Below are 17,802 nucleotides of genomic sequence, written 5' to 3'. Positions count from 1 at the left end.
CTTTCCGACATCACCCGAGTGGCCCAGCTCTAATTTTAAGGTTACAACCCTTTCCGCATGGTGCAGCAGCCAAACAATCTGCAAAACAACAGTCACTACATTTCAAAAGTACTTCATTGGCTGTAAAGGGCTTTGGGACGTCCTGAGGTTGTGAAAGGCGCTATATAAACAGCAATTATTCTTACAGTCCGCCAGGAGGCTCTGATTTCAGTGCTGCAAGGAAGAATGCAGCCTCGGCACTCCGCCATATTGTTTAGTGCTGAGGTGGATTATATCCTGAGTGCAATTTCAAGTTCGCTTGAATTTAATGGAGTGTGATTTTGGATCAAATATGTAAGACATTACCAATTAATGACCCTCCTAACCCACTCAAAGTTCTCCTCCGTGCCATGGTGGTGTTAATCGTGGCTCAGTGGTAGCATTCTAGGGTTGCCAACTCTGGTAGGAGGCATTCCTGGAGGTTTAATCATGTGACATTCTGACCACATGACATCTGGTCATGTGACATCTGATCGCATGACTTCTACAAATGTTATTTCATTTACCTTATAAAGGTTGGATCCCCTGTAATTGAGTATTTTTGCTCGTGGTTTCGTGCCAGCAGCTGTCGTGCGAGAAGCTCCAAGAACCAGGAGGCCCCCCGTGAGCAGATGAAAAGGGGGAACCAAGGGTGGGGAAGAGGAGAAACCGAGGAACCCCCCCCCATTTCAGAGACCCCCTGAGTCCGACTCTTCAGCCTCCTCCCGACAGGACTCCACGCGGTCGTGGCTGTGTCGGTGTGGCAGGAAATTTAAATCGCTGATCTTCCGGGCAGCTGGAGGCAGCGCTCGGTGGAGGAACCCCCGATTCCAGGAACCTCCTGGTCATTCCGGGAGGATTGGGAACCCTATAGCAGTCTCGCCTCTGAGTCAGAAGGTCATGGGCTCAAGTCCCACTCCAGAGACTTGAGCACATAATCCAAGCTGACACTCCAGTGCAGCACCGAGGGAGTGCTACACTGCCGGAGGTACCGTCTTTCGGATGAAATTGAGTGCTCTGTCTACCCTGTCAGGTGGACGTAAAAGATTCCATGGCACTATTGGAAAAAGAGCAGGGGAGTTCTCCCCGGTGACTAATATTTATCCCTCAACCAGCATCACTAAAACAGATTATCTAGTCATTTATCTCATTGCTGTTTGTGGGATCTTACTGTGCACAAATTGGCTGCCGCGTTTCCTACATTACAACAGTGACTACACTTCAAAAGTACTTCATTGACTGTAAAGCGCTTTGGGACGTCCTGAGATCAAGAAAGATGCTATATAAATGCAAGTTCTTTCTTTCTTTCAACCCTCTTATCCTGCCAAGCCAATATATAAAACTCTGCAAAAGCCTCTGAGCAGCTTCAAAAAAGCTGATGTAGTCCCGGAAAAAAAGCTGACAACAAAAAACCAACGTGCAACTGAAAATTAATGAGCTCGGCGAGTACTTCGAGGTGTCCAAACAATTTAAATTCCATTTTAGTTTAGGCTTCTTTTATTAGTGTTTTTGGGATCACATTCCGCAATTCCATATTTTTTTTCCTGTGGAATCTAAAACCTGATGGGGTGGAAATTGGATAGCACTGACCGGCCGGCACGAACAGGGAGCAGGGAACGATCCCAGCACCGAAACAGGTAGGCCCAATCGAAATCAGACAGCGGGCCTCATTTAAATTAGGCCTTCAGGAGGGGGAGGGGCAATCGGGAGGGGAGGAGATCGGGAGGAGGGAGCAGATCGGGGGGGAGAGGAGAGGAGGGAGGGGATCAGGAGGAGGAGGAGAGGGAGGGGGAGGAGATTGGGGGGAGGGAGCAGATCTGGGGAAGGAGAGGAGGGAGGAGATCAGGAGGGGGTGGAGAGGGGAGGGGGAGGAGATTGGTGGGGGGGGAGGAGATTGGGGGGAGAGTAGAGGGGGGAGGAGATCAGGAGGGGAAGGAGATATAAATAAGAGTACAATTCACAATTGAATCTTGATTTTTGTACCATCAGAAGTGCCAGGGATTAGTCGTGCCATCCCTCATCTACTGGGCTATCCGTTGCTTTTAACCAGTACTTGTGACAAGAGAGTCTGATCAGATCTGATGCTAATTGAGAGCTGCCTCCCCTCTGTCCATTCAACTAAATTGAGGGGGAGGGGAAAGTCTCAAGGCACCAAAACTCAACATCCCATTCCACCCTGAGCTGAGATTCCTACCCCATAGCCTCTCCATCACCAAGACCACCTACTTCCACCTCTGTAACATCGCCCATCTCCGCCCCTACCTCAGCCCATCTGCTGCTAAAGCCCTCATCCATGCCTTTGTTACCATCAGACTCGACAATTTCAATGCTCTCTTGGCCGGCCTCCCATCTTCCACCCTCCATAAACTTGAGGTCCTCCAAATCGCTGCTGCCCGTATCCTAACTCGCATCAAGTCCTGTCCTCCCATCATTCCTGTGTTTGCTGACCTACATTGGCTCCCTGTCCAGCAACGCCTCAAATTTAAAATTCTCATCCTTGTGTTCAAATCCCTCCATGGCCTCGTCCCTCTCTATCTCCGTAACCTCTTCAACCCTACAACTCACTGAGAACTCTGCGTTCCTTCAATTCTGGCCTGTTGTGCAACCCGATTACCTTCGCTCCATTGACGGCTGTGCCTTCAGCTGCCTAGGCCCTATGCTCTGGAATTCCCTCCTTAAACCTCTCCACCTCTCTACCTCTCTCTCCTCCTTATGATGTTCCTTAAAACCTACTTTTTTGACCAAGCATTTGGTCACCTGTCCTAATACCTCCTTATGTGGCTCGGTGTCACATTCTGTCTGATAACGCTCCTGTGAAGCGCCTTGGGACATTTTACTATGTTAAAGGTGTGATATAAATGCAAATTGTTAAACCGCAGAGGGATGTAATAAAAGTCAGCACGGGCATAGAGAAAACACAACTCTGTGGGAGGGCATCAGTTAAAGGATCTGGAGGACCAGTTGTCTCATTAAAAAGGAATACTGATTAGATTCCAAATTCATACAGCAGAATCTGCGCGTGATAGCAGACTTGGTTCTCATCGGCGAGACTGAAGCTAAAACTCCAATTAAATGAAACGACAACAGAAAATCTGTCACGAACGTTGAACTAAAATTGGAAGAACTGTCATATTCGCTCATTGCAGTCAACTGTTAGGTGACTGAACGCAGCTGTGTGCTCAGCGGGCGGAGCTGTCAGCGGTCTAATCTCAGTTGGAGACTAGGAGATATATTCCAACCCCCAGAGAATGCAGGCAACGTGCAGCAGGTCAGTCAGCACCCACGGAGGGAGCGGACACGCTAACGTTTTAGCCGCGGACCCTTCTTCTGATCAAATTTATCTTCACATCCCCATAAACTACTGCAGGAAAATATTTCCACTCATGAGGGAGACCAAAACTACGGGCCATAAATATAAGATAATCATTAATAAATCCGATTGGGAATTCAGGAGAAACCTCTTTACCCAGAGAGTGGTGAGAATGTGGAACTCACTACTACATGGAGTAGTTGAGGTGAATAGTATAGATGCATTTAAGGGGAAGTGAGATAAATACATGAGAGAGAAAGGAATAGAAGGATATGCTGATAGGGTTAGATGAAGAGGCATGGGAGGAGGCTTGTGTGGAGTATAAACACCAGCATAGACCAGTTGGGCCGAATGGCCTGTCTCTGTGCTGTACATTCTAAGTAATTCTATGTAACATGTGAAATACTCCATGAATCTGATTTTAAACACACTGGGGGGTCATTTTGACTTTGTACAATAGTGTAAAACTGCAATCAATGGAAGTCAACGAAAACAAAAATGGGGAGAGGTGTAAAACGAACTGCCAATTCGCTAACATCCGTTCTACACTGTCGCACAGTCAAATTCAGCCCCTTTCAGTGATGCAGACTGATACCATAAAGTTGTGTTGAGTTAGATTCAACAATCAAACACTGTAACCTATAACAAGTGTCAGCTTGGCTCAGTGGGTAGCACTCTCACCTCTAAGTCAGAAGGCGATGGTTCAAGTCTGATTCCGGTACTTGATCTGAGCCTGGCTGACACTCCAACACAGAAATGATGGAGTACTGCTTTTGTAGAAAATGGTGTCCTTTAGATGACAGGTTAAACTGAGCTCCGGTCTGCTGCCTGTTCGGCACTATTCAAAGAAAGGGAATTCTCCCAGTGTCCAGGACAACACTCAATGAAAAACAGAATAATGTGTCATGAATCTCATTGGCTGCTTGTGAATCTTGGCCTGCACAAGATGGCTGCTCTATTTGCCTACAACCCAGTTTTCCTAACGCTGACAATCTTTGCACTTCCAAGTAATTCATTTTATGGTGAGACAGTGATGTGATTAAAAGAGAAACAAAGAAAGAACTTGCATTCATATGGCACCGTTCACAAACTCAGGATATCCCAAAGCACTTCTTAGCCAATGAAGTACTTTTGAAGTGTAGCCACTGTTGTAACCTAGGAAACGCAGCAGGCAATTCGCACACAGCAAGGTCCCACAAACAGTAATGAGGTAATGACCAGATAATCTGTTTTATTGATGTTGTGAAGAGTGAATATTGTCCAAGACATCACTAGATGCTATATAACTTATTTCTTTTAAATTAGATGACAGTTGAATTATTTTTGTCCTGAATATTTAATTGGAAATGGAAATTTAAATTATCCCTAATCAGATTCTCAGGTTTTCACATACTGTCTGTCAGTCTGAGGAGTTGTAGGAGTATAAACTGAATCATTACAATAAATCCTCCAAGCCCTTACCCTCTTTCTGCTTTGCTCGTGTCAAATATTTTCCACAGAGTTTACTGTATTCAATGGCAGCTTTGTCTTGTGGGACTGCACTCATGGGGACCTGGACCTGGACTGGGGCAGCCTGATACTTGGGGTGTATGAAAATCCTTACCTCACCTCATCTTTTGCTTGTAAGCTAGAAAGGCAGGGTCAGTGTACGACTCTTCAAAGTGCTCCTCTGCTTTCAGTAACATCAGTGACATCAATCAGTTGTTGTCATTACTAAAAATAGCCCAAGCTGTTCTGGAGATTACACACAAACCAAGAACTGTCTGACAGAACATTAACCTTCAGAAAGCCCTTCATCACCTTGACTTGACTTGGGCTGGACTTGAACCCATCTCCACTATATACAAAAGCAAAATACTGCGGATGCTGGAAACACTGTTCCAATGAAGCTCAACGCAAGTTCGAGGAACAGCACCTCATCTTTCTACTAGACACTTTACAGCCTTAACATCAAATTTAACAACTTTAGATCTTAACCACCACTCCCATTTTGTCTCAGACTGCAAGTGCTGGTAATGGAGGGCAGCTGCACCAGAGTGGAGGAGGTGTGAGCTTGTGTTTGGGCTGGTGATCCCCCATCAGTACATTGCCCGCAGGGTAGTCCACACCCCTGGAGTCTACCTGCCTTTCTCCGCCACATTCCCGGGCCATGGGAGCCTTCTCTTCTTTGCCAGATTTTCCGTGCTTCCCTCCCCCTCTGCTATTCTGCTGTACCATTTACACCTCCTCTGGGCCCATCTTTTGTTTATATACTTCTCCCATTATCACCCTACTTTTGCCTTACACCATCATCCCTTTTGTCATTTAACCTGCCTTCCACCTGTCACAGACCTTTCCCTTTTGTTCTTCCCTGACCCTCCAACTTTTCCATGACTCTGTATTTGCTTAAAAGCTGTTCATCTCTAACATCTTCCAGTTCTGATAAAAGGTCATCGACCTGAAACGTTGACTCTGTTTCTCTCTCCACAGATGCTGCCTGACCTGCTGAGTGTTTCCAGCATTATCTGTTTTTATTCCACTATATAGGCCTTTCATCCTCTTCTGTCTCCAGAAGGCTGTGGAGGCCAAGACACTGAATATATTTAAGAAGGAGCTAGATAGATTTCTAGACACAAAGGGCATCAACGGGTATGGGGAGAGAGCGGCAATATGGTATTGAGATAGAGGATCAGCCATGATCATATTGAATGGCGGAGCAGGCTCGAAGGGCCGAATGGCCTACTCCTGCTCCTATTTTCTATGTTTCTATGTCTGTTACTGGATTTAGACTTACATAGAATTTATAGCACAGAAACAGGCCATTTGGCCCAATCAGGTGATAAGGTGTGAGGTACTCGCAGTGTTGCTTTTCGTGGCCAGGGCTTGGCCCATTCCCTGCAACTCTGCCGTCACAGTCACCCGAGCTATCTTCCACTTTGTCTGGAGGTCCAAGGTAGAACGCATCCACAGGGTCACCATGTAGAAGACCCCAGACAAAGGGGGGAAGAGCGTCCCCAGTGCAGCCCTGATCCTGATGGCCACCATTGTGTGTGGCTGCCTTAGGGTGTGTGTAGACCCCCAGTACGCAAATACCAAGTGTCACTACGTGCTAAGTTTCTACCTGTCCAATACACTGAGAAGGCTGGGTCTGGCCAGGCTGGCCAAGCAGACGCAGGACGTCCTGTCTAGCTGGACCGTACCCCAGCACCTGTCCCAGGTGGAGAAGTTCCTGAGGAGGAACCCTTTCGACCACAAGGCTGTCAGACAGTGGGTGACATGGAACGTTCTGAGAGTCCTGCAGGGAAAGGAGAGGGTAGATCCGATCGGGCAGTTCCCCGAACAGACTGTTGATGCCATTTGGCAGAACGTCTCGTTGTCAGAACTGACCAACAGGCACCAGGATGTAACCTGGATGATGGTGAGAAGGGTCCTCCCAGTACGGTCCTGCCAACACGCACGGAACCTTAGCGTCATCGCGAGCTGCCCTTGAGGCTGTGGAGGGGAGGAGACCATCGTCCACCTCCTGATGGACTGCCCCTTCACACAGAGGGTGTGGAGAGAGATGCATTGGTATCTGTCCCGGTTCATCCCCAACAATTCGGTAACACAGGATTCTGTGCTCTATTTGCTGTTCCCCAGGACACACACTGAGTCAGATATCACCTGCTGCTGGAAGACCATCAACTCAGTGAAGGAGACCCTTTGGTCCGGCCGAAACCTGCGGGTCTTCCAGCTGAAGGAGCTGTCCATGACCGAGTGTTGCCGACTGGCACACTCCAAGGTCCAGGAGTACGTGCTGCGGGACGTACTGAAGTGAGGCGCGACCTACTCAAAGGCTCTATGGAGAAAGGCCACCGTGTAAGGTCATCCCACCTTGTAGTGTTCACCATGTATGAAAAGATATGTACTGTGTATTGAATCATAATAATGGAATCGTAATGTGGCCGATCTGTATTGTATTGTTTTGAATTGTATCGTCTTGGATTTGTGGTATCTTTAAATTTTATGAAATAAAGTACATTTTGAAATATAAAAAAGCCATTTGGCCCAACTGGACTATGCCGGTGTTTATGCTCCACACGAGCCTCCTCCCACCCTACTTCATCTAACCCTATCAGCAAAACCTTTTCTATTCCTTTCTCCCTCATGTGTTTATCTAGCTTCCCCTTAAATGCATCTATGCTATTCGCCTCAACTACTCTACATTTTAACCACTCTCTGGGTAAAGAAGTTTCTCCTGAAGTTTTTTTGGATTTATTGGACTAGGGTGAAGAAGGCAGTGATCTAACACTACAAACCACCCAGTGTCCATTCAGAGACCAAGGCTCAGAGACAAACCCATAATGTTCTATCATATCAAAAGCAAAATACTGCAGATGCTGGAATTCTGAAATAAACACAGAAAATGCAGGAGAAGCTCAGCAAGTGAGGCAGCATCTGTGGAGAAAGAAACAGAGCTAACATTTCAGGTCGAAGACTTTCGTCAGAACTGGAAGAAGGTGAAGATTAAAGAGTTTTTAAGCAAGTACAGAACCTGGGACGGTGGGGGAGTGGGGGGAAGAGGAAGGGGAGGGGATGAAAGAACAAAAGGGAAGGTCTGTGATAGGATGGAGGGCAGGAGTGATTAAATGACAAAAAGGGATGATGGTGCAAGGCAAGGAGGATGGTAATGGGACAGGTTTAGAAACAAAAGATGCATCTAGAGGAGCTGTAAATGGCAACAGCAGAACCATTACCAGCACTCACTGTCCAAAAAATCAGGATCAGTGGCTACGGTCTGAAGTTACTGAAATCAATGTTGAGTCCGGAAGGTTGTAAAGCGCCTAAATGAAAGATGAGGTGCTGTTCCTCGAGCTTACGTTGAGCTTCATTGGAACAGTGTAAGAGGCCGAGGTCAGAGTAGGAGTGGGAAGGGGAATTAAAATGGCAAGCGACCGGCAGGTCAGGGTCACGCTTATGGGCAGAGCGGAGGTGTTTGATTAGGCACTTTACAACCTTCTGGATTCAACATTGATTTCAATAACTTCAGATCATAACCACTGATCCTGATTTTTTGGACAATGAGTGCTGGTAATGGTTCTGCTGTTGCCATTTACAGCTCCTCTAGATCCATCTTTTGTTTCTAAACCTGTCCCATTACCATCCTCCTTGCCTTGCACCATCATCCCTTTTTGTCATTTAATCTCTCCTGCCCTCCATCCTATCACAGACCTTCCCTTTTGTTATTTTCTCCCCTCCCCCTTCCCCTGGTTCTGTACTTCCTTAAAAACTGTTTAATCTTCAACTTCTCCCAGTTCGGATGAAGGGTCATCGACCTGAAACATTAACTCTGTTTCTTGCTCCACAGATGCTGCCTGATTTGCTGAGTATTTCCAGCATTTTCTGATTTTACGTTTTATCATATATATCAAAGTCACCGCAGTATTTGTTCTGACAGCTTTATTAGGAACTTCAACGCACAAAAAATCATAAAAAAAATCAAAGAGCATACAATCTCTAATTAGCAAACGAGGCACTTGTGGTTGAGCCAGAAGTGTTGCTGACTCATCCAGTATTAAGGTTGAATAGGTGTGACACGACGGAGGGTAATCCACCTCACAGTACAGTACTGATTGTGTCAAACTCCTTGGTGATCTGTGTGCTGGGAAGGGACTTGAGGTACTCGAGGTGGCGCCTGGCGTCTTCCTGATTCTGCCGCACGTAGTACACGATATAGGAGATGACCATGGTGAACCAGCCGAACATGGTGATGAACATGGCGACGTCGGTCGTCTTCTGGTGAATGTTGCAGAAGTTGATACCTGAATCGAGGATCTGGATGAGCGGCTTGCCCGTGTACTCCTCCTGCACCGACGACTGACAGATGAGCTCATTGACCGTCTCCGGGTCGAGGGTCAACTCCACGATGACCTGCTGCAGTGTACATTCACAGTGCCACGGGTTGTTGGAGAGTCGGACCTTTGCTTTCATTTTACCAAAGACCTCCTTTGGCACACTCTGGATCTTATTGTTTGACAGATCAAGCATTTTGAGGCCATCAGGGATTCCTTTAAATGCTCCAATATCTATTGACTCAATGGCGTTTTGGGATAAATCCAGTTCCTTGAGCAGGTAGAGGTCCTTGAAGGCATTGTTGGGTATTTTGGTTATCTTGTTGGAGTTGAGGTGCAAGGACACGGTATCAGCTGGGAGGCCCTTAGGGATTTCCTTCAGGTTCTTGCCAGCACAGCGCACATACTTCCCGTTCTTATCGAAACACTGGCAGCTTCTGGGACACGACGTGGTGGCCGCTTGAAGCAAAGAGAACAGCAGCAGAAGGCCACCCAAGGCCACAGACTGTGCAATCTTGAGCCGGAGCCATGTCAAGCCTATCCACAACATGGTGAGGACCTCTCAGAACCACCCATTAAAGTAGTTTGTCCATTCTGATAGTAGCCGATGTGGTCAAGGGCCAGCTTCAAGCTCCAGAAGAAACCCTGTGGAGTAATGGAAAGTAATAGAAAGGTGAGAACAAAGGTTACACAACATAGAATTACATAGAATTTACAGCACAGAAACAGGCCAATCGGCCCAACTGTTCTAAGCCGGTGTTTATGCTCCACATGAGCCTCCTCCCATCCCTCTTCATCTAACCCCATCAAAATAACCTTCTATTCCTTTCTTCCTCATGTACTTATCTAGCTTCCCCTTAACTGCATCTATGCATTTAAATGCACTCCTTGTGGTAGCGTGTTCCACATTCTCACCACTCTCTGGGTAAAGTAGTTTCTCCTGAATTCCCTATTGGATTTATTAGTGACTATATTATATTTATGGCCCTAGTTTTGGTCTCCCCCACAAGTGGAAATATTTTCTCTACGTCTACCCTATCAAACCCTTTCATAATTTTATAAGCATGTTAAGGCTGGGTATGTTGAACTTCAGTTGGTTCAGACACAGATGTGCTTTATATGTTTGACAAACAAAAAGAAAAGCAAGTAACTATCACTTGCCACAAGAGCATTAAGCTAACAGGATCCATGTGGGTCAATGGGACTGAGTACTAAATTCCTTTCCTTTTACATTCACTTCATCACTGCCCTCTCAGGTGGATGTAAAAGATCCTGAAGAAAGTTTCGAAGAACAGATGAGTTCTCTCGGTGTCCTGGCCAATATTTATCACTCAACAGATTATCTGGTCATTATCACATTGCTGTTTGTGGGACCTTACTGTGCACAAATTGGCTCCCACATTTCCTACATTACAACAGTGACTACACTTCAAAAAAGTACTTCATTGGCTGCAAAGTGTTTTGGGGTGTCCTGAGGTCGTGAAAGGTGCTGTATAAATGCAAGTCTTTCATTCATCTTGCTGAGTGCAACATGGGCTCACTGGGATTGCTATTACAGGGCAAGCAAAAGTACCATTACATTTGTCACTGAAGCAATCCTTACACTCGGTCTGACATCAGGCAGAGAGTGGGTTTTACACTGCTCTTTATGTAGCCCAAGAATTCCCTGCCCAAATATTAGTGTTCACCAAGGTGTCATTAAGTTGAGGATATTAACAAGAACAAGAACAACTTGCATTCATATAACACCTTTACCATACAAAACATCTCAAAGTACTTGGAGTGAAATCATAAGAGAAATGGGAGTGGTTTGGAGCGGTGACTGATGCTAAGGTCAACGTGCACATGGTCCATGTGATCTGGACCAGTTTCGATCGCCTGAGGCGGTCGGAGAGGAATTTTCCAAAGTATTTTCTCCCTTATTGGCCCTGTTTTTTTTTCTATTTCGTTGCCTCTCCCAGGAGATTACATGGCAGTGAGGGAGATAGAGAGAGGGAGGAAGTGTCCAGTCATGATGCTTCAGTCATCACGGTGTGAGGGGCAGGCTTGATGGACCAGCTGGTCTTTTCCTGCTGGTCACTTTTGTATGTTCATAGGTTGTAAAGCTGAGTTTTGAGAAGGTTTTTAAAGGAGGAGAGAGAAGTATGGGGCGGTTTAGGGGTGGCGTTTGAGAGAGTAGGGTCAAGGCACCTGAAAGCTCTGTCACCAATAGTGGGCATGATGTGGAGATGCCGGTGATGGACTGGGGTGTACAAATGTAAGGAATCTTACAACACCAAGTTATAGTCCAACTGTTTTATTTGAAAATCACAAGCTTTCGGAGGCTTTCTCCTTCGTCAGGTGAGTGTCGAGACTCATTGAAAATTACCGCATATATAGTCATAGAACAATGCCTGGTGATTACAGACAATCTTTCCAACTGCCCGTTATCAAGGCCATCAAATTAATTTACTGCCTCCCAAAGATACACAAAGCCAACACACCTGGACGTCCTATCGTATCAGGCAACGGAACCTTGTGTGAGAACCTCTCTGGATACGTCGAGGGCATCTTGAAACCCATCGTACAGAGAACTCCCAGCTTATGTCCCGACACTACAGACTTCCTACAAAAACTCAGCACCCACGGACCAGTTGAACCAGGAACACTTCTCACCACGATGGACGTCTCGGCACTCTACACCAGTATCCCCCACGATGACGGCATCGCTGCAACAGCCTCAGTACTCAACACCAACAACGGCCAATCTCCAGACGCCATCCTACAACTCATCCGCTTCATCCTGGATCACAATGTCTTCACCTTCGATAACCAGTTCTTCACCCAAACACACGGAACAGCCATGGGGACCAAATTCGCACCCCAATACGCCAACATTTTCATGCACAAGTTCGAGCACGACTTCTTCACTGCACAGGACCTCCAACCAACGCTATACACCAGATACATCGATGACATTTTCTTCCTATGGACCCACGGCGAAGAATCACTGAAGAGACTACACAATAACATCAACATGTTCCATCCCACCATCAAACTCACCATGGACTACTCCTCAGAATCGGTTTCTTTCTTGGACACATGAATCTCCATCAAAGACGGGCACCTCAGCACCTCACTCTACCGCAAGCCCGCGGACAACCTCACGATGCTCCACTTTTCCAGCTTCCACCCTAACCACGTCAAAGAGGCCATCCCCTATGGACAGGCCCTGCGAATACACAGGGTCTGCTCAGACGAGGAGGAACGCGATGGACACCAACAGACGCTGAAAGACGCCCTAGTAAGAACGGGATATGACGCTCAACTCGTCGATTGACAGTTCCGACGGGCCACAGCGAAAAATCGCATAGACCTCCTCAGAAGACAAACACGGGACGCAACCAACAGAGTACCCTTCGTTGTCCAGTACTTCCCCGGAGCGGAGAAACTACGCCATGTTCTCCGCAGCCTTCAACATGTCATCGATGACGACGAACACCTCGCTAAGGCCATCCCCACGCCTCCACTACTCTCCTTCAAACAGCCACCCAACCTCAAACAGACCATCGCTCGCAGCAAATTACCCAGCTTTCAGGAGAACAGCGTCCACGACACCACACAACCCTGCCACGGCAACCTCTGCAAGACATGCCAGATCATCGACACAGATACCACCATCACACGAGAGGACACCACCCACCAGGTACATGGTTCATACTCCTGTGACTTGGCCAACGTTGTCTACCTCATATGTTGCAGGAAAGGATGCCCCGGAGCATGGTACGTTGGCGAGACCATGCAGACACTGCGACAACGGATGAACGGACACCGCGCAACAATTGCCAGACAGGAGGGTTCCCTCCCAGTCGGGGAACACTTCAGCAGTCAAGGATATTCAGCCACCGATCTTCGGGTAAGCGTTCTCCAAGGCGGCCTTCGAGACACACGACAATGCAAAATCGTCGAGCAGAAATTGATAGCCAAGTTCCGCACCCATGAGGACGGCCTCAACCGGGATCTTGGGTTCATGTCACGCTACACGTAACCCCACCAGGGGAAAAAAAAGTTATCTGTTTTTAATACAACTGGTCATTCTCTCTCTTTCTCTTCCTTTCAGATGTTTCTCTCTCTCTCTCTCCCTCTCTTTCTTTGGTTCTGGCCGTTTGTATATTCAGTTGTTTGGGGTATCTAAGGTTTCTCTGTCTGAACACTATTCAATTAATTTGATGGCCTTGATAACGGGCAGTTGGAAAGATTGTCTGTAATCACCAGGCATTGTTCTATGACTATATATGCGGTAATTTTCAATGAGTCTCGACACTCATCTGACGAAGGAGAAAGCCTCCGAAAGCTTGTGATTTTCAAATAAAGCAGTTGGACTATAAATTGGTGTTGTAAGATTCCTTACCAATAGTGGGGTAAAGGAAGGGGCTGAATGCACAGGAGGCTGGAGTTAGAGGACTGAAGGGTGTGGGAGGGGATGCAAGGCTGGAGGAGGTCATGGGGTAGGGAGGAGTGAGGCCATGGAAGGACTTTAAGACAAGGACGGGGGATTTTAAATCCGATGCATTGAGGGTCAGGGAGCTAGCATTGTTCCGTGGGAGCAGAATGATGGACGAGCTAGACTGATGTGGGACGGGAAACAGGCGCCTGTATTTTGGACAAGCTGGAGTTTATAGAGGATGGACAGCCAGCAAGGAACGCAGTAAAGCTAGGGGGTGAGTATTGACACCATTGTGTCAGCCAATGAGTTGGGACTTACAGCAGCCTATTTTACAGCAAACAGAGACTATTTACTCTGCAAACAGTCTATTTAAATAGAGTAACTACCAACTATAGCAAACAGAACTCATGATCAAAACTGCAGCAACTTCTCCTGATAAAAGTAGGATTATTTCTCCAGCAAAATGCAGTGAGTGGAGGATAGTTACATAATGCATGCGTTACATAATAGATTAATACATTGTGCGTAAAATCAATCCCAGACATTTACACCAGTGCGGTCTCCAGGTGTGATTGACGGGGGAATTACCCAATCATCTCCATTCTAGCTGGGAATAGTGGGCCTAGATTTTTACTCCGAGTCGTGGGGAGTGGGGGAGCATTTCCGGAGGGGAAACCTGGAAGTAAGGGTTTCCCGCACATCCTGCTGATTTTGACATCGGGACGTCTTTTAAATTTTTTCAGCAGGTTTCCCGTCCAACAGGCAGCCGGATTGACAGGCAGGTTGCCTGAGGTAGGAGCGGAGGCCAACGTTGGATCAACGTTGCGGAGGTGGAAGCAAATATGATGTCTTGGTGACGGAGAGGGTGTGGGGCATGAAGCACAGAATAGGGTTGAGCACGATGCCGAGGCAGTGCACTATCACAGGCAAACCTCATTCCAGTTCGACCTGTTGAGTTTCTTAATGGTTCGTGCTCATCGATTCAAGGCATGTTTATTGCTGATAAATGGAACACTTTCCCATTTCAGATATCCAGTATCAGAACACTTCCAGATCAGGTACCGAACAGGATGTACAAGATGCTGTGATGCTAGGCACCACGCCTCAGGGTATTCATGGGAAGGCAGGGAGAGAATGGGGGGACTTGTAGCAGCCGGGAACGCAGGGAATGCGGAGAGCACTGCCAAATTTACCGGCAGGACCTCATTTGAATTTTTTCTCCATTTCCTGGCCAGCAGCCGGACAGATTGAAAGGCAGGCCAAATGTTGGGCAGGAAGACCTGCGGTAGAAGGCCTCAGCCAGGGACCAGAGAGGAGGGAGGGGGCAGGCATCTGTGCGTGTTTGGGGGGGGGGTGTCGCTAGATAGCGGGGTTGGGGGGGGTCGTGGAGCGCGGGGGGGGGGGGTGGTCGTGGAGCGCGGGGAGGGGGTCGTGGAGCGCGGGGGGGGGTCGTGGAGCGCGGGGGGGGTCGTGGAGCGCGGGGGGGGTCGTGGAGCGCGGGGGGGGGTCGTGGAGCGCGGGGGGGGGGTCGTGGAGCGCGGGGGGGGGGTCGTGGAGCGCGGGGGGGGGTCGTGGAGCGGGGGGGGGGGTCGTGGAGCGCGGGGGGGGGGGTCGTGGAGCGCGGGGGGGGGGTCGTGGAGCGCGGGGGGGGGGGTCGTGGAGCGCGGGGGGGGGGTCGTGGAGCGCGGGGGGGGGTCGTGGAGCGCGGGGTCGTGGAGCGCGGGGGGGGTCGTGGAGCGCGGGGGGGGGTCGTGGAGCGCGGGGGGGGGGTCGTGGAGCGCGGGGGGGGGGGTCGTGGAGCGCGGGGGGGGGGGGGTCGTGGAGCGCGGTGGGGGGGTCATGGATCGCAGGGTGCAGGGGAGGCCGATCGCTGCAGATTTACTTGAGGGGCCAGGGGAAGCACTCCTGCTTACCTGCTGTATCCAGCCTTTCTCACCTCCCCTCAGCTGCCGCGTTTCCCGAGCTGGGGGAAACCCCGTCCGCAGCCGTCATGTGTAAAAGTCAGTTAAAATCTGAGACTTGCAGCCTCATTAACATGTTTAAATTACTGACCCTCCTCTGGAGAGCAGGTTACTCGCCCGCCCCCCAACCCACCTCCGTTAAAACCGGAAGTAGGCGAGTTCGGAGCGGGTTGGGGCCGGGTTTCAGATTTTTAAGAATTTAACCCCCCCCCCCAACTCCCTAATCTGCTCCCGCCCGTCCTTGGGGGTGGGGTTAAAACTCCCCCCTAAGTTCCTTCCTATGTTTCTAGGATCGGTGCAGAGTAAAGCTCTCTTCGATCTGCCAGAGCAACATGCCTTAAAATCCAACCTCGAGAGAGCATCAAGTATGGTATTTCCACCTTCTACATCTGCCACCATTGTAGCCTCTGAGCCAGGCTGCCATTTTGAGGGTAAATGTTCCACTTTTGTGCTCACCGGTAGCCTGTATTGCAACGTTGTTCAGCCCCCGCACCCTGTGATTTTCTGTCCATTAATTTTTCCTTGGACAGCTGAGAAGCAGAATCCACTTGTAAACATTTTGGTAATTACTTCATTTATATAACACCTTTAACGTAGTAAAATGTCCCAAGGCAAAATTTGATACCGAGCCACGTAAGGAGATATATTAGGTGATCAAAAGTTTGGTCAAAGAGATAGATTTTGAGGAGCATCTTAAAGGAGGCGAGAGAGGTAGAGAGGGGGAGAGGTTTAAGGAGGGAATTCCAGAGCTTAAGGTCTAAGCAGCTGAAGGCACAGCCGCCAATGGTGGAGCGAAGAAAATCAGGGATGCGTAAGAGGCCAGAATTAGAGGAGTGCAGAGATCTCAGGGGGTTGTAGGGCTGGAGGAGGTTACAGAGATAGGGAGGGGCGAGACCATGGAGGGATTTGAAAACAAGGAAGAGAATTTTAAAATTCATCGAGGCGAGGAGTAGCACTGCTGGAAATCACAACATCCTTCCACTTTGAAACCAACGACACCATCCCCCAAATGAAACATAACACAGCTCCTCAAATCATACTTTTTAAGGTTTCTCCCCTCCTTCTATTCACTAGTACGACCTACCCTTGATAGTCAGAGCAATATTAGAGTTTCCTGAAAGCTGCATGAAGAACGTTTGAATGCATTCCAGCTCAACGGCCATTGTGTAGAGATGGGTTCCTCTAAGCTTGATTTTGGCCAACTTCCCAGAAGTAAAAGGCTAGCATTCTGATACGGCATGCGAACTAGTCAGCAACAGAAGAGTGGCATTTAACCCTGTGCCTACATTGGATTTAGGGCATTAGGAAACTCAGAGATGAGAAGAGGCCACTTGCTCATATTAAAGCATCCCACTGCATTTTGAATGTCCCTTTGAGTGAACAAGTCCTTCCTAATGACTGATTTAAATTTACTTCACACTATTAAAATTCATGGTCTGTCTTACCTTGAAGCACCCTGTCCATACCATTTAGTACCTTATGTACCTTAATGAGTTGCCCCCTTAATCAAATTCTTTGTAGATGGAATGGCTGAATCTTCTCTGATCTTCCTTTATAGCCTCTGCTGCTTTGGGATCATTCTTCTCTGCACCCTCTCCAATGCATGTCTGAAGTGTGACAAACAAAATTGCACACACTATTCGGAACAGGTAAGACCAGTGCATTGCAAAGTCTCCATGTAACCTCTGTGGACTTATAGGGGCTGACTTCCATTTTGGGTGAACACTGGGGAGAGGGGAGGTGCGATCTGACTGTCTGCCTCCTGTCCTTGGCAAGTGGCCTGAGCCATTTTTACATTACACAGAATTTACAGCACAGAAACAGGCCAGTGGTTATGTTCCACACGAGCCTCCTGCCACCCTACTTCATTTAACCCTATCAGCATAGCCTAGTATTCCTTTCTTTGTACTTATTAAGCTTCCCCTTAATTGCTATGCTAATTGCCTCAACCATTCAATATGGTAGCGAGTTCCACATTCTAACTACTCTCTGGGTAAAGAGGTTTCTCCTGAATTCCCTATTGGATTTATTAATGACTATCTTATATTTATGGCCCCTAGTTCTGGTCTCCACCACAGGTGGAAACATCTTCTCTACATCTACCCTATCGAACCCCTTCATAATTTTAAAGACCCAGATCAGGTCACCCCTCAGCTTTCTCTTTTCTAGGGAAAAGAGCCTCAGCCTGTTCAGTCTGTCCTGATAGATATAACCTCTCAGTTCTGGCATCACCCTTGTAAATCTTTTTTGCACTTTCTCCAGCACCTTTTGCCGGCT

At 48.0% G+C, this 17,802-nt stretch overlaps 1 protein-coding gene across 1 annotated transcript in view; it reads right to left on the bottom strand.

Annotated features, from left to right (window-relative positions):
* Nucleotides 1-8,731: 8,731 nt before the first annotated feature.
* The window catches only part of lrrc3 (leucine rich repeat containing 3), a 41,042-nt gene continuing 31,971 nt past the window's right edge, over nt 8,732-17,802 (bottom strand). Inside the window, exon 2 of the mRNA XM_067986876.1 lies at nt 8,732-9,783. Coding sequence (XP_067842977.1) covers nt 8,903-9,688 — 786 coding nt within the window. The 5' untranslated portion in view covers nt 9,689-9,783 and the 3' untranslated portion in view covers nt 8,732-8,902. The remainder of the gene's footprint in view (nt 9,784-17,802) is intronic.

The sequence above is a fragment of the Heptranchias perlo genome, chromosome 7 (genome assembly GCF_035084215.1).
Source record: "Heptranchias perlo isolate sHepPer1 chromosome 7, sHepPer1.hap1, whole genome shotgun sequence".
NCBI lineage: Eukaryota > Metazoa > Chordata > Chondrichthyes > Hexanchiformes > Hexanchidae > Heptranchias > Heptranchias perlo.
The sequence above is the reverse complement of the archived record's forward strand: the minus strand, read 5'-3'. Positions and strand labels throughout refer to the sequence as shown.